Below are 24,380 nucleotides of genomic sequence, written 5' to 3'. Positions count from 1 at the left end.
AAATAAAATATTTCTTGTGCTTGCTAGATATCGATTTGTAACAGTTGATGAAATGGCAGAATTAACGATCTACCATTCACTCATATTCATTTGAGCACATTTTTGTAAGGGATTGCTTTGTATGCTGACCTCGAACGAAACTGGTTGACATATTTTGAACATTTTCGGAGCAACACTCCTTACGCTTGCTTTTTCAAAATAAAATACTAAAAAAAAAAAACTATTCCAGTGGGTTCTATGGCTATGGGCCACCCAATGCCAAAGGGATTTTTTACAAGTGGATTATCTGGGGGAAATTCTTGGACATTTTAGGGCTGACACCCCTGAAGCTTGATTTTTCAAAATAATTATTCTTTAAGAAAGAACAATTCTAATCTGCATGTGGACCTTAGGTGAAAATGCTTGGACATATTTTAAAGATTTTTGTGTCGACACCCCTTATGCCTCGATTTTTCAAAATAAAATAGTCTCCTAAAAACCCTGTAGTGGGTCCAATGGCTATGGGCCACCCAGTGCCAAAGGGATTTTTGTATATGTGGATTATCTGGGGGAAATTCTTGGACGTTTTTGGGCTGACACACAATTAGCTTTATTTTTCAAAATAAAATATTCCTTAAAAAAAACTACTATTTAGTGGATTCTATGGCTATGGGCCACCCGATGAGGATTTTGATGTATGAGGAAATTTTGGGGGAAAATCCTTGGACATACGTTGGCCATTTTTGGGCCAGTATGCTTGACTTTTCAAAATAAATATTCTTCAAAAAAGACTGGTTCAATTCTATCCATCCATTAGCAGCACCGCTTATCCTCAGTAGGGTCGCGGGGGTGCTGGAGCCCATCCCAGGAATCATTGGGCAGTGGGCAGGGGACACCCTGAACCGGTTGCCAGCCAGTCGCAGGGCACACAGAGACAGACAACTCACTCGCTCATTTACACCTAGTGACAATTTGGACCGGCCAGTTAACCTGACATGCATGTTTTTGGAACGTGGGAGGAAACCGGAGTGCCCGGAGGGAACCCACGCAAGCACGGGGAGAACATGCAAACTCCACACAGGAGGTTCGATCTCATGACCTCAGAACTGTGCCGCCGTGCTGCCCGGTTCTATTCTAGTGGGTCTACAATTTATGAACAATGGGAAGGTGATTTTTCTTTGTATGTGGACCTTAAATGAAAATGCTTGGACATATTTTTTTTAACATTTTTGGGCCGACACCCCTTCTTTCCTTCAAAATAAAAGATTCCTTGTGCTCGCTTGATATCAATCTTTAACCACTGATGAACCGGCAGATTTGAAAATCTGCCACTCGCATTTATTTTTTCTAAAAAGTCCGCAGATGTAGTGCCGCACCTCGACCTGGTCGTCGCCGGTGTCCTTAGTTGCCACGGCAACTCCGAGCCGAGCGGGAAATCGAAAGGTTTTTTTCCCCCGTGCGTGTTTTTGCGTTTGACGTCATTTCCCTCCGTACATCCTCTCGATGTCTTCCTGGTAGTGCGTTTTCAGCTCTTTGCGTTTGAGTTTGAATGCGTCCGTGACCAGGCCCGTCTCCGGCGTCCACGCTTCCGAGCTCAGCCGAACCTTTTTGGGGATCTCGAAGCGTTCCAGCAGGTTGGCTGCCAGAGGAAAAGTCAAGAAAGCAGAGTGAAATTCAGATTCTTTTTTTAACATTGTTTCTTAATTGTACTTAAAAGCGTGGTTAAGAGTTTGTTGCCATCTACTGGTAGGTCATTACAGTACACCCCTGGGTTATAGTGTCACTAGAATACGATATTTTCACATTAGAATTTGGAATGACGTTCTTTCGACTCCTTGTTTTGCCGTTTCCCCCCACAATTATTTTACGTGCATCATACGTCTTTAAGATGCATGTCTGCTGCTGGTCAATGTCATGTAGACACTTGTCTCCTATTGTTTTGTTTTGAAATGCTGATATGCTACTGGCTGATCTCCCTCCCAAAATACCTTTCTCTTTCTTCATAAAGACTTTCAAGTTGGCTATAAAATACTGTATTTTTTTGGTACTGTTTTTACAAGCTATGGGTCCAAATGGTGCAGTGATGCTAAAGGGAGAAGTAAGACAATGCCTACGAAGCTTGCAATTATTAATATATCTACATCCATCAATAAGGAGGCGATTAAAGCCCCAAAGACTTCTAAGAGCATGACAATCCTTGCAAACGGAAGTTTTAATTTGCATCTGCCCACGAATCCACTGTACTAGTTCAAGTCATGTCACACCAAAGGTGAATAGAATTTCATTTTTCCTTTACATGTTTATTTCTAATGTCTTTTAATCATATTGTTTACACGTAAATTACAAAAAAGTAGTACTAACTATATACTATTTTGTTATTTTAATGTTTTTATCTGGGATAACAGAAACCGTTAGCGAATTACCCATAGGTTTCTCTGCGTAATTTTTCCAATTTTACGACAACCCCAAAACAGGCCAGGATCCCGCAACAGTGGAGCAAGCTGTCCAGAGTTGCGTCCTCAGTGGAGCCTCGAAGACCCAGGCAATTAATGGATCCCAGAACCGCTACTATATTGCAAACATTTTGGCTAAAAATGGACCACATAATTTTTATTCCACTCTGTTTTACGGATTTATAATCCAAGAATTCATGCTTGTGTACATGCTAACTTGATCCTTTATGATCTACTTCGCACAAGCTAACTTGATGATTTATGATCGTTTGCGTACATGCATAAGTATACGCTAACTTGATGCCTTTATGATAAACAGTATAGTGTAATCTAAATTGATGGCTGTGACATACCGTGTTCATGCTGACAACAAGGTAACTACATGTCACAGCCAAAGCTGGGAGCAAAACAATACTTGCGCTGGTCAGAAAGCTGAGGAAAAGAAAGCGGCCATCGGTGCTAGTTGTCGTCATGTAGTGTGTTTCGGTGCCAGAATCTTAGAAAAAACATTAGTAATCGTAAAGGATCCAAGCGATACTCCTGATCAGAGAAAAGAGTTGTGGTTAATGCATTCAAGCTGAAAGATTGGACCGAGGCACTCATCAAAAATGATCGGGCTTGCAATACACACTTCATATAAGATGAGAAATACGGGTATGGTCCAAAGTAGTCGTCTCTGTCTGAAGTTGCTATGTGTATTGTGGGTAGATCGAAGACATGCATTTGCTCTGAAAGGCCTGACTGAAACCACATCACCGTTTTGATAGTTCTGTTATTGTGATCGTGCCATGTTGCCATGAAGAAAATTGGTGACTTATTAAAAAAGACAATTGATAAATGTTATTATATCTTTTTAGTTCGAACATATTAAAATCTTATTAACACTTTTAAGACTTTCGAAACTTGGATTTAAGACATTTTAATGCCAGTTAATGCCTTATCTTTTGAATAATAAATTGAATGTCTTTTAAGATTTTTCAAAGATCCGCGGGAACCCTGTAGTAAATGGACTTGATAACAACAATCATAAATGTTTAATTCCTCTTACAGGATATAAGAGTGCGTTGCAAACCCGAGCATTGTTGATGAGTGCCTCGGTCCAATATTTTCCCTTTATTGCATTTAACTAAAACTTTGTTGATAGGAAGTGTCCGCTGGGATCCTGTAAAACTTCAATTTAAGATCACTAACCTTTTTCTTCGATTCTGGCACCAAAACACACATGATTGACAGCTAGCAGCAACAAGTCTTCTGACCAGCGCAAGACTTGTTTTGCAACCAGCTTCCGCGTGACGTAGGTTATTAAACCGTAATGAAACAGAGCTAAACATTTAGCGCGTACGCTTTTAACGTATCGTCTCACAGTAGTTTTTGCCTGAGGGCTAAGCCCCGCCTTCCGGATACGTCACAATGTTTACAAACAACTTAAAGGGGCCATTGTGTAAATGCTAACTATAAGCTAATTTGCCGCTTGAGGATCTGTCGCATAAATGTCAACTGTAAGTTACCTTCATGCCCAATGATCGATCTATAATGTACTCTGCTGACTTGCTATTTCATGATCTATTGTGTTCAGGCTAGCTTAACATGTTATTTCATTTTTTTCTACGGCGAATTCCCCACATGAGACGGCAGCCTCGGTGAGAATGCGTAGCACTTCCGTCTCCATCTGTGGGTGGTTACAGATCTCCTCCCAGGTGCCTTGCACTTGCAAGCGCTCTGCCAATGCAGTCAGTACTTTCTGGTTGGGCACCACGAAGCTAATCACGTACGATTGGTCACTGAAACACAAAATGTGGAAGGATAAAGGCGATTTTAAAGAATAATGGATGTTTTCGTTCTCTACCTGTTGGCATAGGCACAGATGTTGTCGATCAGTGGGCAATTCTTCAGCACGGCCTCCACCTTTCCCAAGGAGACGTACTCGCCTGCCTGGAGTTTCACCAAATCCTTCTTGCGGTCTGCGGAAAGGCAATGTGTCGTATAATAGAATTGATACCATTTATTCATCACTTACAACTATGTTTTATCTTTATTTTTATCTTATTGCCTTAACTCAACTCAAGTTAATCTTGTATTCTTTATCTTTTAAAATTCCAAATGTTATTTTATGTATACATGTATATAATTTCTTGAGTTTCTATTTTTATGCTGGTAACTGTGTGGACATCAAAGTAAGAATTTCATTGTGCAGGGAAACGTGGTTCTTTACTGTGCATATGAAATTTAACACTTTGAATACGTTATTATTATTTATAAAATTAGCTGGAAACTTTAAAGTGAGGGTAGGAATTGAGCCATGTTTCTAAATTGTGATTTTTAAAACGGACGAATAACTTGTTACTAATCCCATTGAATGCCACAATTAACTGATTAATTAACTATTCAACTAATTAATTATCTCTGGCTAGCCAGCACCGGCTTTTAGTCGTTTGAATCAACCCCTAAATCTGATATTGAAAGTGGGAGTTATAAGAGTCATTTTGAATTACCAAAAGCAGGTGCTGACTATCAATTTATAATTCGTTAGAGAATTAGTTAATCAACTAGTTAATTGGTACATTTAAGGCCATTCGTATTTTTAAGAATCAATATTTACAACATTTGCAAAATATTTTGAATTATGGAATTTAAGAGTTAATTTGAATTACTCAAAGCAGGTTATGACCATCAAATGATAATTAACTAATGAGTTAACTAGTGCAGCACGGCAGCGCACACAATTTTGAGGTGCCAGATGAGATGAGAGATGGGATCAAGCCTTCCTGTGTGGAGTTTGCATGTTCTCCCTGTGCTTGCGTGGGTTTCCTCCGGGAACTCCGGTTTCCTCTCACATTTCAAAAACATGCATGTTAGAGGTTTATTGGCCGGTCCAAATTGTTTCTAGGTGTGAATGAGCGAATGAGTTGTTTGTCTCTGTGTGCCCAGTGACTGGCTGGCAACCAGTTCAGGGCGTCCATTGACATAATTGTTTAATTCTTGTAAATTAAGGTAGGAATTTAAGTGTTCATTTGAATAGGTCCTGACTATCAAATGAAAGTAATCTGAAATTTGAGGGCATGTGTCATTTTTCAAAATAATCCTTTAAAAAAATGGTTATATCTCATAGTAATTTAAGATGTAATTTGAATTATTCAAAACAGGTAATGTCTATAAAATAATAACTTAAATATGGTGGCAGTCAAGCACATTAGACACAAGCGATTTGTCTTCAAAAAAATCCTCAATTCATAATTTTGTTAAATTCCTACCCTTACTTTCAAGACTCACGAGTTAATTTGAATTATTCAAAGGTGGCACTAACTATTAAATTACAATTAACTAGTAAATAACAGTATCATTTAAGTACATTAGTCACAAACTATTTGTCTTATTTAAAAATCAATAACAAAATGTGTTAAATTACTACCCTCGATTTCAGAATTTAAGAGCCAACTATTCAAAGCAGGTTCTGACTATAGAAAGATTATTGAGTAGTTAATTAACTAGTTAGTTGTGGCATTCATGCAAATTAGTCACAAGTGGTTTGTCTTTTTTTAATTCCCCATTCAGAAAACCTTCTCAACAAAATTGAAGAGTTTAAGAGTTAATTTAAAATACCTTTGTAGGGTTTGTTTAATTTGTGTAATCAATAAAACTTTTTCAAAAATGTGCATTGAGTGGAGTTTATCTATTAAAACCGTAATCTTTCAGACCAGGGGTATCAAACTCATTTTAGCCTGGGGAGGTCACCTTGTAGAACAGACATTCTGACGGGGGCCAGACTAGTACATGAATGGCATAAAAAAGTGTGCCTTAGTTGCGGGGCAGGGGGTGTTTTTGGAGGTTCACAACTAAATGATGATTCATGGATGTAAGATTTGATTATAAATGGATTATCTAGGTATTTATTACTTAATATGTTTTCCTTCAATCTTGTAGTGTGCAAAACAAAATTTGAATTAATTTCCGCTAGTATTTTTAACTTGGGGAAACTCATGCAGACTGGAATGTGAAAAACAGAATAAAAACACAAATTGAAAAAGTAAAGTAAAGTATTTTTGCTGTCAATTTTAGGTGGTAATGATTACCTGAATATAGGGACTTGGTTGTTAGATATGACAAATAATATAGAAAGGAGCTAAAGCTTGTTTAAACTTATACAAAGACACCCAGGTGCTTCCTTTTTTAACTCTATATTTTCCAGAATGCCTTGAACAGAGCCTCTCTGACTTGTTCATGTAAGAAAACATGGAGAAGAGTTTTCTAAAATGTTCTTTGGTTGATTAATGATAGTCAACAAATACAGCTACAATGGGCGCTTTGAGACTGGCACCTGGCTTTGGCGTCATCCATTGGATATATTTAAAACTGCAGCTTGATGTTTGACTCATTTTTATCTTGAGCTCCTTTGAGCATTGTTTCGCAGGCCGCATAAAATTATGTGGCGGGCTTTGGGTTTGACACATTTGTTTTAGACTTGGTGATGTAACTCAAAATGCTATCATTTGTCTGGGCTACTGTAAAACTAAACATACAATGGAAGGTCCATTTTAAAGCACCATGAATTTTCTTCTCAGTCCAATTTTCCTTTTTTCCTGGTCTACTGCTGGTTTACTAGTGATCCCAAGAGCCAAGAAGAGATCCGAAGGTTCGAGAGCCTTCGTTCGGGCCCCAGTGCTGTGGAATGCTCTTCCCCCTGAGATTCAATCGCCAACCTCAGTGGAACTGTTTAAATCTAGGCTTAAAACACACTTCTATTCGATAGCATATGAATAACCTATATTTTATGTTGACAATATCTGTGTATTATTTGTCATTGCAACATCCATTGCAGCCTGGTCATCCTGGAAGGGGGATAACCTCATGTGCGGTTCCTTCTCAAGGTTTCTTCATTTTCCTCATGTTGAGGTTTTTCTTGCCCTTGTGTAGGTTTTAGATCAGGGGATGGTGTAATGATAGTCAGTGGTTTGCAATAATCTGTGGTCTGTGCAGCCTTTTGAGACTCTTGGTGATTAAGGGCTATACAAATAAACATGACTCGACTCCCCCCCATTTCCTAAACTCACCGATGATTTTGAGGCAACCATCACGGTGAAACTCTCCAATGTCGCCGGTGCAGAACCAGCGCTGTCCATTGACGTCCACAAAAAAGTCCTCGCGGTTTTTGTCTTGGTTTTTGTAGTAGCCCATGGTCACGTTAGGGCCACCGATCAGGATTTCCCCTCGTGGGTTGGGCTTGTCCGTGCTGTAGTAGCCTCCTGCATACAGATGAACATTATCTTTTTTTTAACGTTTTATTATATTTTCAAAATATTCTTACATGCATTAATACTATATTTTTAATATTTGTATTTGACTTAAATCTATTTGTACCTTCTTCCCAGTCCTTGAGCATGATTTCTGAGCAGACAAGAGGCGCGCCTACCCGTCCGGTGCTGTAGTCCCAAACTGGAAAAAAAGGTCAATAAATAATAAATAATAGGTTTTGCTGCTAAAATGAATTTGATTAACTACAACAGGACCTGTTAAAAATCTACAAACTAGCTCATATATTTTTAACCTTTATTTTCAAAATGTAAACTGTGCCTTTCCACCAGTGAAATTGTTATTCGTGCCCGGCCCGAACCCGGACGTGATGATTGACACTTTAAGCCTGGCCCAAAGATCTTCCATCAAGTCCTAAGTGTCGTATTCAATTTTCTTCTGTAGATTTGTAGTTAAATTCCTATGAATATTTGCGTGTGCCTGTCCTGATTAAAATATACAGAACCTTCTGTGTAAGATTAAATTGTGCCTCTAAACACACTTTAGATTTTGAGATTAATCACAAGGTTCGCCAAAAGCTTTTCCTGACAAAAATATCCAAAAATGGCTTTGGTGCTCCAAAGGGCAAACATTTGTTTTGCCTCCTTAATCAATTATTAAATCATGTTGATTTATAGACCTCTCAAATACGCGATACGACCACATTTTCCTGATTATAGGTCGCATTCTTTGTCATAGCTTGGCTGGGGGTGAAACTTTTACTCTACTTCATCGATTTATTCATATTCAACTGGTCAACTCTGTTCAGACTCGGGTAGCACAATACGCTACGGCGTTAGCATCCATGAGTACTTCTGCAAACAATGGACGCATTGCGTGTAGCGTCACATGTCCACTTCTGCACAAACAAAAACTTGTCGCATTCACACAGGAGATCGCATAGAAATCACACGCTTATTCAGGGACGATTTGGACTGACCTGTCCACCTTTCATTCATATTTTTGGAATCCTGGAGGGAAAACACGCAAGCACAAGGAAAACATACAAACTCTGCACAGGGAGGCTGGGATAGCTGAAATAAAACCCTGGACCGTCGCACCGTGGGGCGTGCGCTATCCACCCGGTCGCCGAGCTGCCCAGTATATCATCTCACACATTATTTCCGCACTAAACCACAAGAGGACGCTCTAGGCCAGTGAGGATAAATTCATTATGCCGGTGTTGTGCCAAAAAATGTCCCCCTGCGTGAAATGCTCCCCCCTAGCAGTTTTTGGGGTAAATGTAAAGTAGGCTTAAACTATTTCCTCAAAAGTGTGTATTTCTAATCAGATTGTATCACGTTTTTCTGTTTTAAAATGTTGGTACCGCCTCAGGGGGAGGGGCAAAGGGGTGTTTCTTTTCTTGTTTGTCTTTGTCCAACCTGTTGTGACTTAAATAAAATACAGTGTAGTGGGGCAAGGGCTTCAGAGGGAAGGAACGCGGCCAGAGAGATGAATGCGGGTACATTTCTCCTCTCCTGGCCCCTCCCCCTCTCCAACTGGCAGTTGTAAAAGTCTAATGCCTGGTGTATTTTTTAGAGCTAACTTTTAAAAAGCTCTCCCACATGTGGGAGGTCGATTTAGACCCCACAGTAATGTAACAGAGCAATAAAAGTTCATTAAAGTTCACAGTTCTGAGGTCATGGGATTGAACCTTCCTGTGTGGAGTTTGCATGTTCTCCCCGTGCTTGCGTGGGTTTCCACCCAAATTCCAAAAACATGTATGTTAGGTTAATTTACCAGTCCCTAGGCGTGAATGAGCGAGTGAGTTGTCTGTCTCTGTGTGCCCTGCGACTGGCTGGCAACCAGTTCAGGGTGTCCCCAGCCAAACTGGCCAAAGATAGCTGGGATGGGCTCCAGCAACCCCGCGACCCGACTGAGGATAAGCGGTGCAGATAATGGATAAATGGACATTTCCACCAAAATGTGACTTATACACCAGTGCGACATATGTGTTTTCCCTCTTATTTATTTTTTGACTGGCGCAATTTAGAATCCCGAGTCATTTATATTCCAAAAGACTTTGTCGAATATTGAAAATGTATTTCATAAGGTACTCCTACTATTTCAACTTGATGCACATTTAAATCCAGGGAAAATTGCATTCATATAAACAACATAAGATAATAATGGTTAATTAATATAAGAACAATGTTGCTTACCCTCGCTGATTGTCCCGGCGCCACAGGTCTCGGTGAGTCCGTAACCTTGTCCCACAGGGCAGCACATGCACACGTTGATGAAGCGCTGTGTGGCGGCCGACAGAGGCGCGCCTCCCGACAGCAACACCCGCGTTTTGCCCCCGAGGAGGGCCCGCACCCGCTTGAAAACCAAACTGGACAAACGGGAAAGAAATTGGCATCAAAAACAGACGGAGAAGCGGATTCAGCAAGATAGCGCTATCTCATTTGAAATATAAAATACAAATCATGGCTCGGTTAGTGGCAAAGGACGAGCATTCATTTAATAGTTTGTGCACAAAAAAGTGTATTTTTCCTACAAGTGTTTCTTTTTTTTCCACTCCCATTTTCTCTGTCTGTTTTTATCTCGGTTTTTTTTAGGCTCTCGTTATTTTCTCGCCCTCTTGCTCTTTTTTCTGTTCCTCCTTTTCCATCTTCTTCCTTGCTCTTTTTTGTCTACTCTTTCTCTTGGTCTTACTTTCTCTTTTGCTGTTTATTTCTCAAACACTTTTTTCTCCCCTTTTCTCTCTTTGTTCTTCTTTGTCTAATACTGTCTCTCTAGTCTGTCTCTTGTTTTTTTCTTTTTCTCGCTTACTCTATTGCTTTTCCTTGTTTCCTCTTGTTCTTTGTTTTTTTTCTTCTTCAGTAACTGTTTCTTTTTCACTCCTTTACTTTTCCTTTCTGTCTTGTACAATTTCTCGCCCTAACTTTTCTTTTTTTCCATTATATTTGTCTTTTTCTTGCCCACTCAGTCTTTTTTGCTACTGTTTTCATCATTTGTCTCGCTTTTGTCTTTTCTTATCACTTCTTTCTCGCTCCCTCTTTTTTCTACTTCTTCCCCACCTTTTTTCTCTTCTCCCTACTTTCCCTTCTTATAATTCTTTTTTTTCCGTCTGTTGTTTTCATTTCTTTCTCTTCTTCTCTCCCAATAACTTATTTTTTCCATGTAATTGTCTTTTTCTTGCCCTCTCGATCTCTTTTCCCTTCTTTTTTGCTCCTGTTTTCATTATCTATTTTGTCTCACTTTTTTCTCTTCTTATCACTTCTTTCTCTCACCCTCCCTTTACACTATTTTCTCCTTTTCTATCTTTTTTCTCTTTCCCTTCTTATCATATTCTTTTTTCTTTTCCTCCTTTGCTTTACTTTTCTCATCGCTTTCTCTCCCCCTTTCCCACTCTTTTATCATTTTCTTTGTCTCTACTTTTCTCCTTCATCTCCCTTTTTAGCTTTTCTCTGTTTATTTTTTGTACTATTTTTGTGTCTCTTTTTTTCTTTCCTAATCACTCTTCTCTCGCCCTCATTTTCTACTCCTCTTGGCTGTTTTTCTATCATTTTCTAGTTTTCTTTTGTTTTCTCAACCTTTACTCTTCATTTTCTGTCTTTATCTAGTACTTTTTTCTCCGAATTTTTTTTCTTCTTCAAATAGCCTTTCTAATTAGACTCAAAAAACACCAACCACTGTTTCCCAGTTGCTATGGTGACTCTTTACATTGAGAAGCCATTAACGCAGTCTTTTGGAGTCATCGTGAGCCATGCAAAACCACATTGCGTTGCTCGAAATTTCTCAGATCTGCAGCCCTGTAACCTAAAAGCCAATGTGTACTATATTTGGGTGAGGCAACTCAGAAGTTAGGGTTTGTTAAACTTCTATATTTCCCTCTAAGTAACCTTTCTAATTGAAGACTCACAAACGCCACCCACTGCATCCCTGTTGTCACGGTGACTTTTCAAATCAGATCTTCATCAGTATCGTCTTTATAGAGTGCCGGAAAACCTCTATTGTCAAACGGACCCCAGATAATTCTGTTCCTTTTGACCTCACCTGTCACAGAGAGGCGTGCCATAGCCTTTGGATATCTGCTCCATCTTGTAGTTGTACGCCAGCGCAAAGAGAGTCTTCTGGAATCTGCTCATGCCCTCCACTTTGGTCATCACATTCTTATAAATACGGTCCATGATTTCCTAGAAAAAAATCAAATGTTCACACCTGATTCATTTGTAGAGTGTCGAATTTAACAAGCTTACCGGCACAGTGGCCATGAGTGTCGGTTTCAACATGCTGGTGTCCCCTTTGCTGCCCTTTTTGATTTTGGTGGACTAAAACGTCATAAAATAGACAAAAGAATTCCCTGTTAAAATAATTTATATAGGTAGAATCCTCAGTAGTATGTTTCCAGACGCCCACCTGATCGGCGAGGGTCTGAGGGGAAGAGTATCCAATGCGGCAGCCGTGGGAGACGCACACAAGTTCGGCGCTGAGCTCCAGAACGTGAGCCAAAGGCAGGTAGCCGATATATGTATCCGTTTCGCTGCCACGACACAAAAACATTACATTTTAATTTTATTCAATCAGTTTTTTCCTAATATGGAAGATTTATGAATTGATAAAAATCGCTTGGTTTTATAAAGTGACTAGAACTGTCAACCACTACACTAGAATTGGCACACAGCATTTGCTGCTACTCTCACCGAAAATTTTTTATTTCCAGTAGAACTAACAAAGACTCAAGGTTACAGCCTTTCCATGTTTTTATGTTACGATGTGGAATTCTATGTTTTTTCGACCCTTCATTACAGCATTTTCACCTGCACACAATATCCATAAATACTTTTGCGCACCCAAAAATGTACAAAATTCAAACTTTGTTGGGTTCATGTGTATCTCTTCAACTTGCATTCCTTATACGCCTCTAAGATGTCTTTTGGCTATGGGATGCTGGTCTGCTATTTGTTTGTCTTGGCGTCATGACGATGCTAATATGCTATTGGCTAAACTCCCTCCCACAATGCCCCTTTCTTCTCTCTTCACCCAGTTCAGTTAAGAATCCTGTGTAAACCACTTGTTTAGCTATGGGTCCCAAGACTTGGAGTAATGCCTAAAGGAGAAGCAAAATAACTATGACCATGGAAAGTGAACTTGAAATAATAAAAGCCCACTCATCTTTGCCCTTTAAGTAATATGGCCTTAACCATTATACGGAGCCCATCCCAGTCATCTTCAGGCAGTGGGCAGGGGACAGCCTAAACTGGTTGCCAGCCAGTTGCAGGGACAGAGACAGACAACTCACTGGCTCATTCACATCTTGGGACAATTTGGACGGGCCGATTAACCTGAATGTGGGAGGAAACCGGAGTTCCCAAAAGAAACCCATGCAGGCACGGGGAGGACATGCAAACTCCACACAGAGAGGCTGCGGTAGCTGGACTTGAAACCTGAACATCCGCGCAGAGGGGCTGCGTCCTAACCACCCAGGTGCTGTGCCGCCCTGATTTTTAAAAAAATTGTTTTTTTTTTACAAAAACAAAGCCAAAAAAGGTAAGTAATGTAAATGCTTAATCTGATTTTTATTAGAAATAGAATTAAGAAACTGGTTAATGAAATTTGTTGTATTTTTTTAATGGTTATTTTTTTGTAAAACATGTTTTTTTCTGTAAAAATTAGAGATTGGTTATTTGAAACTATTGTCTTTTTTAATTAGTATTTTGGCATAAAATCTCCCTTTCCTGTGTGTATCTAAAGTGGCAGCCATCATGCGACTTTGCGGTGGATTTGCTTTTAGCATACTTGAGGTTTGGGATCCTTTGCGCCATCCCGGTGATGCCGGCGATGATGTTGCCATGAGAGATGATGACGCCTTTGGGGATGCCGGTGGAGCCGCTTGTGTACATGATGACCGCAATATCCGACGACCGAGGCTGCTTGCGCTCTGTCGATACTGGGCACAAACACACCACATGGCAGGTCTGGCTTAGGAGACCTTTCATTTTTCTAGAGAACAATAATTCTTAATTTAAGGAAACCAGATTGGAATCAATAATACAAGAACAATCTGTTTTTTTCCTACCAATAATGATAACCGATAAGATAAGGTTTCTGGAGACCAATCCCATAACTCAAATTCAATTATCTTTTTGGTTTACGATTTCAATAACATTGTACAGCTTCGGTTAAACATGATTGTAAAAAGTAGTGTTGGAAAGCGTAAAATATTTAAACAAATCACTAAATCCCTAGTTTGTCAGGATTAACTATAATGACAGTATATTCTTATGAGCACCATAACACTGACATAGATAGTGCATATTATTGTGTTTATTATGTATAATGTTTAGGAGTGATGCAAGCTCACAAGTTCTCCCATACAGACGCTCCCTTAATTACGACCATTCGACTTACGTAAAACGGTAGATATGAACATTTTTTGTGATGTCGAAGGATTTCCTGTAAGTTAGATTTTGTATTGTGTGCACCTTTTTCTGAGTGCAGGACATTATTGTAGTGCTTCTATCCAGCATCCACCCCGAAGAAAAAAAATCAGCTTCCTCTTCCTAGTTCGTATGTAAACGTTCTATACTGTATATCTGATCTAAAGTGTAAAGAAGAGGCGAGCTCTTTCCTTTGAAATGAAAGTGGAATAAGAAAGCTTGATGCGGTTGAGAAAATGGTTCGATCGCTTTTTCCGGCCACTCTCTACCACAAAGGAGGACCTCTTGAAGCTTATCTTCCAAAAGCAAGTTAAACTTCTCTTTATTTATCTTTAAAGGGCATATTAGTTCATGAAAGGTTTATTAAACAATACAGGTTACTTATACAAGCTTTAAACATACTTATATAAAGCTTAAACATACAAATTATAGCACTGAAGCAACTTACAAACAAATCCAAATTACGAACGATCGTTTGTAAGTAGGGCAGTGTCTGTACTTGGTCACAGTTTTGATTCCCGGCTCCCCAGAGTTATATGTCGAAGTGTCCTTGGGCAAAACACTAAATCCCTAATGCCCCCAAATAAGCAGGTAGGCGCCTTGCATGGCTGACTCCCTATTGTTGTGTGAGTGTGTGTGTGAATGGGTAAGTGTGAAGCACATTGAAAAGCACCTTGGGAGGTCTTCATTGACTTGAAAAGCGTTATATGAATACAGACCATTACCCATCTACCATTTACACGTGCCTTGGCAAAGACAAATCTTATAAATCTTGGCTGTACACACAAGTAGCTAAGATAAATAAAAACGTTTGTACAAATGCTAATGCAACTACTTTGGAAATATGTAATTTTTGGCCCAAAACATCGATATGCATCTATATGCACTACACTTTGTGTATATGTGGCACAGAGCATTAACAGAAACACGTTTGTGGGCAGCTGTCAATCTTAATCAAAGAGCTGTCAATCCTGTGTTCATGCGTAAACACAAGGGGGAGTAAAACAACAACAAAAATCATGAAATTTGCAAGAACTTTTCAGCCTTCAATGTTTCCGGTGAAGGTATCACATGATTCGAGTCATCGTGGCAATCACGAACGTGCATGAAACATCATCCCTCTCTCTCCTGACAATGATGAAGGGACTTTGTCATCTTTTTTCAAAAAGAATAATGCTTTAGAGCGTTGATTATTGGGGCGGCAGTAGCTCAGGAGGTAGAGCGATCGTTTTAGGATTAAGGGATCCCAGTTCGAATCCCGGCTTGTCCGTGTTACATGTCGAAGTGTCCTTGGGTAAGACATTGAACCCCCAATTACCCCCAATAAGCAGGTTAGTGCCTTACATGGCTGCACAGATCACGGCCGCTATTGGGAAATGTGAAGCACAATGTAAAGCGCTTTGGGAAGTCATTGACTTGAAAAGCGCTATATAAATTCAGATCATTTCATTTCATGATTATCTGTACTTATATCTTTGCTTTTCCCACCACAATGCGCGTACTGTAATCATCTATCATATCGTAATCATATGGTGGAGTGATGAAGAAAAACTAGAAACTAAGCGGGTTTACAAAGATCTGATCAATGCCATTCCTGCCATCTAGTGGTAATTTTTCATACTGAAATCATTTCAAACCTTATAGCACTAATTGAGTTAAGAGGAACATCAATGTTTCAAATCTTTCTAACAAGTAGCATCAGGTGGTTTGATATAATGTGGCATCAAGTGAATATCAGGTCGTTTTGGTCCATCAGCCTGATAACTCTGTAGTCATATTTGGTGGTTAACGGATTACCCCGCTCACATCCACCACAGCAGAATGAAAAAGCTTTGTAATGGTGTTATGCTAACGCTCACAGTTTTCCGGCTTGGATCCCATCTCGATGACTGCGTCCAGAGTGTGGACGGTAATACCTCTGGGGATGTCCTGCCAGCTCGACAGCTTCTTGTCCACGACAATGACGTACTGCAGCCTGGGAATGTCGCCCAGGATGGCCTGATGGGAGCAACAAAAACTGATTTTGATGCGGGTTTACTGACCTTATATTGAGTCAAGATTTCACTTATGCAAGGTGTCATCTTTCATGTAACATTGGGGAGTATCTTCCATGCCCAAGTCATTATTCAAAGTCCAGTTTTCATTGTTCATTTGTTGTGTCCTTATTTTTCCTGCATTCAATTTTTTTTCCACTTGTCCATGAATTGAGTCGCCTGTATTTTAATTTGAAATGTGGTCCATTACAAATAATTCTTCCAAGGTCAGGGGCTCTTGATTATACCATAATCTTGTTATTACTTGTTTGCTAGCGGTTAGAATTTTTTTTGTTTCAGTAGTTCTTCTGTTAGTAGAGTATTAGTTTTATTTTTTAACGGAATATTTTTTTTTAAACTAAGAAACAGTTATAAATATTCGTTTTACAAGTATATTTTAAAGTTTGGTAAATGGTATTGCAGTCCTTTCCACTGCAATACCGTTACAAGGCAAAATTCTTTCATTGCACCATTTTTATACTTAGGCCAGTCTCTAAGCACTACTTTGTTAATATTTTTGCCTATTCATCCTGACAGGATTTTATCTCATTCTTCTCTTTGTAGTCTGCGTCACATGTTTATCCTGGAGGGCCATGTCTAATCTTACTGTGTACAATGTTTCACAACATTTGATATTGATGATAAGGACAATTCAATCTACATGTTACATTTCTTGTTCTATTTGTTTTGCTAAGATTCGTATCATCAAGTTGGTTTTGAGACAGAGGGGACATTTAAAAAAAAAACACATTTTACCATGCAATTTTATACAGGATTATCGACATTTTTAGCTGTGTCTTTTGATAAGGCACACAATTTTAATGTCCAAAATATACATCCTGCAATCCCTTTTTCAAATATATATATATATTTAATATATATATATATATATATATATAAATATGATATCACATGGTAAGTCCCCTTTTATAAATAATGTGCTTTTGTGGTTGACTGAGCTCTTTTTTAGCCTAACTTGAAATAATTACCTAGTAATAACATGGTAACAACATAGTAATGACAAGTTATTTTGGAAATTCATACCAAACAGGTAGCCCTACGCATTGATCAGTAAGAGTAGCTCGCTTGAAAAGCGCTATATAAAAGCAGACGATTTACTCTCAATGTGATTGAATCTACAAAAACCACGAAAGATACAAGCAAGTACCTTGAGCCGTCTCTGCAGCAGGTCTTTACTGGTGATGATGTGCGTGACCTCGGTCTCGTTCAGTCCATGGGCGATGGCCAAAGGTCCAAGAGTGGCGTACAGTGTGACCACTGCAGGAAAAATACATCCCAAATCAGAAAAAGAACATCGACATCCTGCTTGGGTGTGTTTGTGACTCACGTGGGAAATTGTACATGAAGCAGGCTTGAGCCGCCACAATCCACTCGGCTCTTGTCTCGCAGAAGATTGCGATGTTGCATTGAGGTTTCTGGCCCAGGGACGCAAGCCCGCTTCCAAACATCCGGGCCGCTTGGTAGGTCTCGTCGTACGACAGCCAGTTGTAGTTCCCCAGAATGAACTGCGCATGTGAAAAAGACACTGCACGTGTAATTTCAGATCATCATGAAAATTTTAAAAATAAAAATATAGAAAAGCCTTTGGACGTTTTACACTAGGTTCAATCATTGTTGGCTGAAGACAGGGTAACTTTGTCCACATCTAGTCAAACAGTGGCCCCTACTGGCCACTCACCGCCATAACAATGACTGTCCCGAGTGCACAAAAACTGCTTTTGTCTTCTCTTGTATAAACTGAACCCAGTGTTCTTGTTTGTGTAAGCATGCTAATTGATTACACAGTCATGGAAATGATGGAAAACATTTTAAATTGTGGGTTAGTAGTGTAATAAAGTATCACCCTCCTCTCTACTAGTCCAAAAAGAGGCAGAAAAAGTACAATAGACCCCTGGGATACAGCAACCCGCCTTACGACAATTTCACTTTACCGTGTGAAATACGATGTTTTTTTCCCGGCCCCTTGTTACAGCATTATCACCACTATACAACAAATTATTTTGTGGTGTTTATGCATATGACGAGTCACTTCTATAATATGCCTGTCGGCTATTGGTCGTTTGCATGAAAGACTCTGGTCTGCTATTGTTTTTTTGTCCAGCATTATGAAAATGCTTCTATGTTAAAGGCTGAACTCTCCTGCAACGCTCCATTCATCTCATCCTCAAGTTCGGAATCTCACCTCCTTCGTAAATACTGCGCGAGTTACAGGGGAAAATACTGTATTCTTTAATTAAGAGTCCCAAAATTGTCAGTGATACAAGAGGGAGAAGCGTAAACATGATAAGCAAGGAAAAATTTCCGCAATTATCAAGAAGTACGAGAAAAGAACACACATAGCTACCTTTTCTAAGTTCCATGGCTGCTACCAATTGACAGTCCAGATAATTCTTAAAAATAAGGTAGAAATTTAAGCACAGAGATCTTTCTAAGGGCATGACAAACTTTACAAGTGGAGGTTTTATTATCCGTCCACTACTCCACTGTACCAGCTCAAGTCATATCACACCAAGTATAAATACAATTCGATTTTTATTATTAGTGTTATAGTGATTTCAGGCATACGCATGTGGTTCTTTTATCTTAGGATGAAAATGGTCAAAGTAAGAAAAGGAATGTTCTAAGTACAGTCCAAATGACAGCACAAACCCTAAAACGATTTTTAAAGGGAGTCTGTTCGAGCACATGGAAGAGAGTAACATACTTGCACGCTCAAACACAAAGAAGCTTGACAGAGGCTGAAATGATGATTTCAGCCAAAAGATGTACAATATTTTGAAGTTACGGACATCACCTTCAAGTGTAATCCCCAATCCGAAAGTTCTCTCACCTTTTTAAAGACTTTCCCATTGGGTTGGAGCTCGTCCTCCTCACTCAGCACTTCCCTGGTGCCCAGACAGTCCCGCTGTGGGAACCTTTTGGCCGCATATTCAAAAACTTTATCCAGTGTGTCCACTCCAGGGTGCAGCCAGGCAACCAGTTCGCTTTGGCTGTTGACGGCCCGGTACGGCCCGGCCGGGTTCCCACTGATGGAGCGTGCCTTGATGCGGCGGGCCCGTTCCAAGTTGGTGCCTGCCCCGGAGAGGAAGTACCAGGGGATGAAGGTGATCACAGAGTACACCCAGACCACAGATCGAAAGACCTGCAGGAGGAGAGGGTTGATGTCCTCCTTGAGTTTCATCTTGAAATATCACTTCCGGCTGACGAAATCTGGTCGAGAGGTGGCGAGTGAGCTTGCTTTCTGTGAATGAGTCAACCCGACCTGCAACAGAAAGGTGAACCATAGAAAGGACAACATGCATCAGCAAAATCGAAAAGCGGAAAAACGATGCATTCCTGCAGACAGGGATATTAATCCTTTACGCCCACCTGTCTATTTTTAGCAACCCTTTCTGCCAGCCACATTATTATAGCGGACCTAAAAGTGGCTGATATAATTTAGTATCAAGGTGACAGAGTAATAATTCCTTACTAGAGGTCATTGTAGCGAAGAATGGAGCTGTGTGTACATCCGAAAAAGAAACTATGGAAGCCAAAACTCTTTTCCCTTTTTTTTTGTGAGAAAACAGATGAATTTCAGGCAGCAACAAGACATGAAAGCTGGTAAGTGACAACAAAACGACCGAGCAAGATGGGTACACCTGGAGCAGCTGAAAAGAGAGAAAGAATGAAACGTAGGGAAAAAAAGAGGAGGATGTCTGAATGACAGGAGTCTGCGATGTTCACATAACCATTAGATGGAAGGCGAGTGACACTGAAGGACAAAGCAGGAGCAGCTAACAAGAGTGGGTAGTGTCAAGCCATTGCCTGCAGCCATGTGGATACCATGAGAGTCAAGAGAAGTAAACAGCACAAAATGACAAACGCCAGTAGATTGAATAACAAAACTAAAATGAATGGCTAGAAAAGAAAAGAATGGGAAAGGCGTTGAGACCCTTAACAATGTAACTGACTATGGTAGGCAAGCTACACTGATGGACAAAGAAAACATTATTTACAAGGGATAGCTAACAATAACAATAGTGGTTAGCTATGAGCCATAGCCTAGAATCAATGGCTACTGTTAGATTATTTAATGTGTCACTGGTAGTGTTATCATAATTGCATGAGTTTTCCTGTTATATTAGATACATTATTTAATCATCACAACATTACTTTGATAATAACACTATTCATTTAGTTGTTATAAATGCACATTTTGTTTATCCACATAATTAAATCAAGTATTTACTTTTTTGTGTTGGGTTGTGTTGCTTTTCATTCAGAACTTTCCAAGCGATGGTCTTCTGATTAATATATCCTTAGCTTATAATACGGCCTTCAAAAATCCAGCTGGGTCCACACACCTCTTTCCTATAAAACAGTGGCAGGCCATTTTTTGATACTTTTTTGAGGGAGTTTTTTTCCCCTTGTAATGAAAGTCCTCAACTGAACTGTTCTCTTCAGCTCTTTTTTTCCCCTTTTTTTCCCAAATACCTGGTCCTAATCTCTGAAGTTGAACACACAGCGAGACACAGATTGACAACGCCAACACTATCTTGAGTGGCTGGAGAAGGAAATAGTTGAAAATAAAAGTGGAAGATAACAAGCACCAGAATCGAAGGAGTAAAACAAATGGCTGGTAAATGAAAAAATAGAGAAAAAGAGCAACAATGGAAAGTGTCGAGACCCTGAATCATGTGACTTATACTAATTTACTTGCATAACCAATCCTGGAAGCCAAGTGACAAAGATGCAAGAAGCAAGCTTTATTTACAAAGAGTCGCTAACGATGACGATACCGGGTAGCGACAAGTCATAATCTGCAGCCAAATCGCTAACATGAGTGGCTAGAGAAGAAAACAGTGGAAACAAGCAGAAGATGCCTAAGAAACGGGACTCAGGAACCCTAACATGCAGGGCTCAGTTGTGTGGAATTAAGGTATTTTAAATGCTAAAAGCACCACTGGGACAAGGTACTTTTGCAAAACTGTCATTTGGGCTTCTGTAGTAGTAAGATGGCCACCAAACAATTTTGCTTCTTCAAGTTGTGTAATACAACTACAAATTTCTAAACCTTAAAATCTCTGAGTGTGTTTTGCTTATTTTATGAATCAGTAATGTTTTACTATAATTAATGAAGTATTTTTAAAACACTACAAGACACTTAATAATACACATTAAGGGCTTTAATGAATGTCAATGTATTTAATGCTTCCACCATTTGATCATGGGAGCCGATAATCCCAGTTTGACCCGATCTTTGATGCCGATATGAAATAATGATAAACTAAATGCGGGAGAGTTCTGAGGTCATGGGATCAAATCCAGCTACCAGCCTTCCTATGCGGGGCTTGCATGTTCTCCCTGTGCTTGCGTGGTTTCCAAAAACATGCCTGTCAGGTTAATTGGTGACTCCAAATTGCCCCTAGGTGTGAATGAGTGCAAGAGTTGTCTGTCTCTGTGTGCCCTGCGACTGGCTGGCAACCAGTTCAGGGTGTGGGATGGGCTCCAGCACCCCCGCAACCCTACTGAGGATAAGCGGTGTGGATAATAGCTGGATAAATGTGGGAGGAGGATGTTGGTTGAGTTTCATCAAAATAATGTAACAGCCCCTAGAAGAATGTAACACTGCCCAACTAAAGGGTTGGGCAAGCGTGATAGAATGTAAACTATCTCCAAGTATGTGGTTAGAGAGCATTCTCTATTTAGACTTAGTGATTTAATAAAAACAAAACGTGATTGTGTCCGTTCCTTTAATCTGGATTTTATTCCTGTTTTATTTCCACTTCTCTGATTTGTGTGGCATTAATTGTAATACAGTAGGCCCGGATACAGCGGAATAACTATAACTATTACTATAAAACATCAATAACAAATTATTTTGCGTGCCCAGAAACGTACAAAATTCAAACCTTGCACTGATCATACATACATATATAGTTACGTCTTAAAGAGGCCTGCCTGCTATTAGACAAATTAATTTAAAATGCTGGTCTGCCTGCTTAAAGAAAGGGCAAAATTTGCTATTGGCTGAACAACCTCCCACAATGCCTTTTTCTTCATTCAGTGTCAAGTTCTTTGCAATAATTACCCGAGTTATAGATATTTATTTGCTATGGGTCCCAAGGCTTTTAGTAATGCTGAAGGGGGAGGTAAGAAACATGATTATCGCAAACTTCGTTTCTATGGGTATCATGCAATACGGAGAAGGTACTCAAATTGTTACCACTTAGGAATACGACCATTACCAATAAGCAATCAGGTCAATTATTATGAATAAAGAGAGAATTATAACAAGAAAATCCTTACAAGTAAAAGTTTTTGAATTACTTTAGTTTTAAACCTTGGGCAGGATACTGCATCCCTAACGCCCCCAATAAGCAGGTTGGCGCCTTGCATGGCGGTACTGCCGCTATTGGTGTGCGAGTGTGTGTGAATGGATAAGTGTGAAGCACATTGTAAAGCGCGTTGGGAAGTCTTCATTGACTTGAAAAGCACTATATAAATGAAGACCATTTACCGTTTAAAATGTCTCATTCTCCAAAAGTTTTACCATGTGACTCCACTTTACCAGCTCGAATTACATCACACTGTCATTTTTCCTTTATTCGTATATTTATTCAGGTTATTCGGTACTATACACGTATATTACACATAAATATAATTTAATATCTTTTGTTTTGTTATTTTAATGTTTTTACTTTGGGAACCAGGGGTTATGAACGTAGTAACTACGCATTTCCATAGGCTTCCATCACCCACTATACACGAATTTCACCTTGCGATCCCCACTTAAGAACTGATTGTATCCTGGGGTCCACTGTACTGATATTTGTAGTCTTATCAAAGCCTGAGTGGACTTCACTACTCTTTAACACCTGTGGGCCTGGTGAGAATATTTTGTGATAAAAGACTATTGAGATACACTGCAGTGGTTAGCACATTTGTCCAAAATGCGAAAGGTCCCTGGTTCGAGACATGTTGGCCCGGAAAGGGATGGGTGCCACCAGGCTGTACTTGCCCAAGACAGACCGCAGGCAATGACCCCTAGTGGTTAAGTGATCCAACCAACCAAACTGTACTCTGCTTGACTTCTAATCAAGATGATCTGATCAAGTATTGATTGCTTTGGTCGTATGAGACTACTTGATAAGGCACACAGACTTATACTGTAATTAATTCGGATGCATTCAAGATGAAAACATACAGTTTTTATATAAATACATCGCATACTTAATATAAAGTACATGAAATGAATGAACAAATAGGGCAGCACGGCGGCGCAGTGGTTAGCGCGTGTGCGGCATAGTCCTGAGGTCGTGAGAACTAACCCCCTGTGTGGAGTTTGCATGTTCTCCCCGTGCTTGAGTGGGTTTCCTCCAGGCACTCCGGTTTCATCCCACATTCCAAAAACATGCTTGTCAGGTTAATTGGCCGGTCCAAATTGTCCCTGGGAGTGAATAAGCGAATGAGTTGTCTGTCCATGTGTGCCCTGCGATAGGCTGGCAACCAGTTCATGGTGTCCCCTGCTCAATGCCCAAAGATAGCTGGGATGGGCTCCAGCACCCCTGCGACCCTACTGAGGATAAACGGTGCAGATGATGGGTGGATGGATGAATGAACAAATAAAAACTGGCATATTGGGGGCACGTACAAATGAACGCATCTTTTATATCGAATTCCATTCACAATAACATCGGCTGAAGATGTGATTTAAAATAAGTTGCATGCACGAAACGTACATTTTCCTTTACACTTCGTCATAAAATCGCAGAGTGCCGCGCGTTTTAGCATCCCGCATGCTAACATGCAACCTTTTTAATACATTCTCACCTCGTCGCTACGTCGCAGCGTCCGCCGGTTCGATCCAGGTACCGCTATCCTTCAATGCAACATTCCCTCATTATCTCGAGATGGTTTTAAATGCACTGCATATTCAGTTTCAGTAGAACTTTAAAATTATTTATAATAAAAGGAGTAAAAACGGAGAAAAACAGTACATTTTAACGGCAACCAGGGTCGCATCCAATCCCGGAAGCGATGATATGACGTAGTAAGAATTGGCGGCTTCTGATTGGTTTAGTGTAGGTGGCGCGTGCTACGGGAGCGAGGACGTCAGTAGGGTTACTATCGGTCAATATCACAAAGACAGGCGGAAGTGGGACGCGGTTTATTAACCTCATCTTTTTTCGCATCGCATTCATTATTAAGCATTGTGTTGTATTTTTTTCGTGACTGGT

The 24,380-nt window shown here is 39.9% G+C and overlaps 1 protein-coding gene across 1 annotated transcript; it reads right to left on the bottom strand.

Annotated features, from left to right (window-relative positions):
- Positions 1–1,280: 1,280 nt before the first annotated feature.
- On the bottom strand, positions 1,281–24,177 carry acsl3b (acyl-CoA synthetase long chain family member 3b). Its single transcript, XM_088346464.1, has 15 exons — positions 23,974–24,177; positions 18,989–19,420; positions 17,486–17,663; positions 17,306–17,415; positions 15,964–16,102; positions 13,464–13,614; positions 12,084–12,207; positions 11,924–11,995; positions 11,721–11,860; positions 9,881–10,053; positions 7,788–7,862; positions 7,481–7,672; positions 4,279–4,393; positions 4,056–4,213; positions 1,281–1,618 (listed from the first exon to the last, which is right to left on the bottom strand). Exons 2-15 carry the CDS (start codon positions 19,337–19,339, stop codon positions 1,458–1,460), a joined length of 2,139 nt encoding a protein of 712 aa, XP_088202590.1. The 5' UTR covers positions 19,340–19,420; positions 23,974–24,177; the 3' UTR covers positions 1,281–1,457.
- Between the last annotated feature and the right edge of the window lie 203 nt (positions 24,178–24,380).

The sequence above is a fragment of the Urocampus carinirostris genome, chromosome 1 (genome assembly GCF_059441175.1).
Source record: "Urocampus carinirostris isolate Australia breed hairy pipefish chromosome 1, RoL_Ucar_1.0, whole genome shotgun sequence".
NCBI lineage: Eukaryota > Metazoa > Chordata > Actinopteri > Syngnathiformes > Syngnathidae > Urocampus > Urocampus carinirostris.
This window is presented reverse-complemented; position numbering and strand designations above follow the sequence as displayed.

Bases quoted from the DNA above. Each gene is read 5' to 3' on its own strand.
- acsl3b (XM_088346464.1), bottom strand. From the start codon at position 19,339: ATGAAACTCAAGGAGGACATCAACCCTCTCCTCCTGCAGGTCTTTCGA. The intron at 17,664-18,988 runs GTGAGAGAACTT...TCACATGCGCAG, and splicing joins ATGGGAAAGTCTTTAAAAAG to TTCATTCTGGGGAACTACAA. The intron at 7,863-9,880 runs GTAAGCAACATT...CTTTTTTTCCAG, and splicing joins CGCCGGGACAATCAGCGAGG to TTTGGGACTACAGCACCGGA.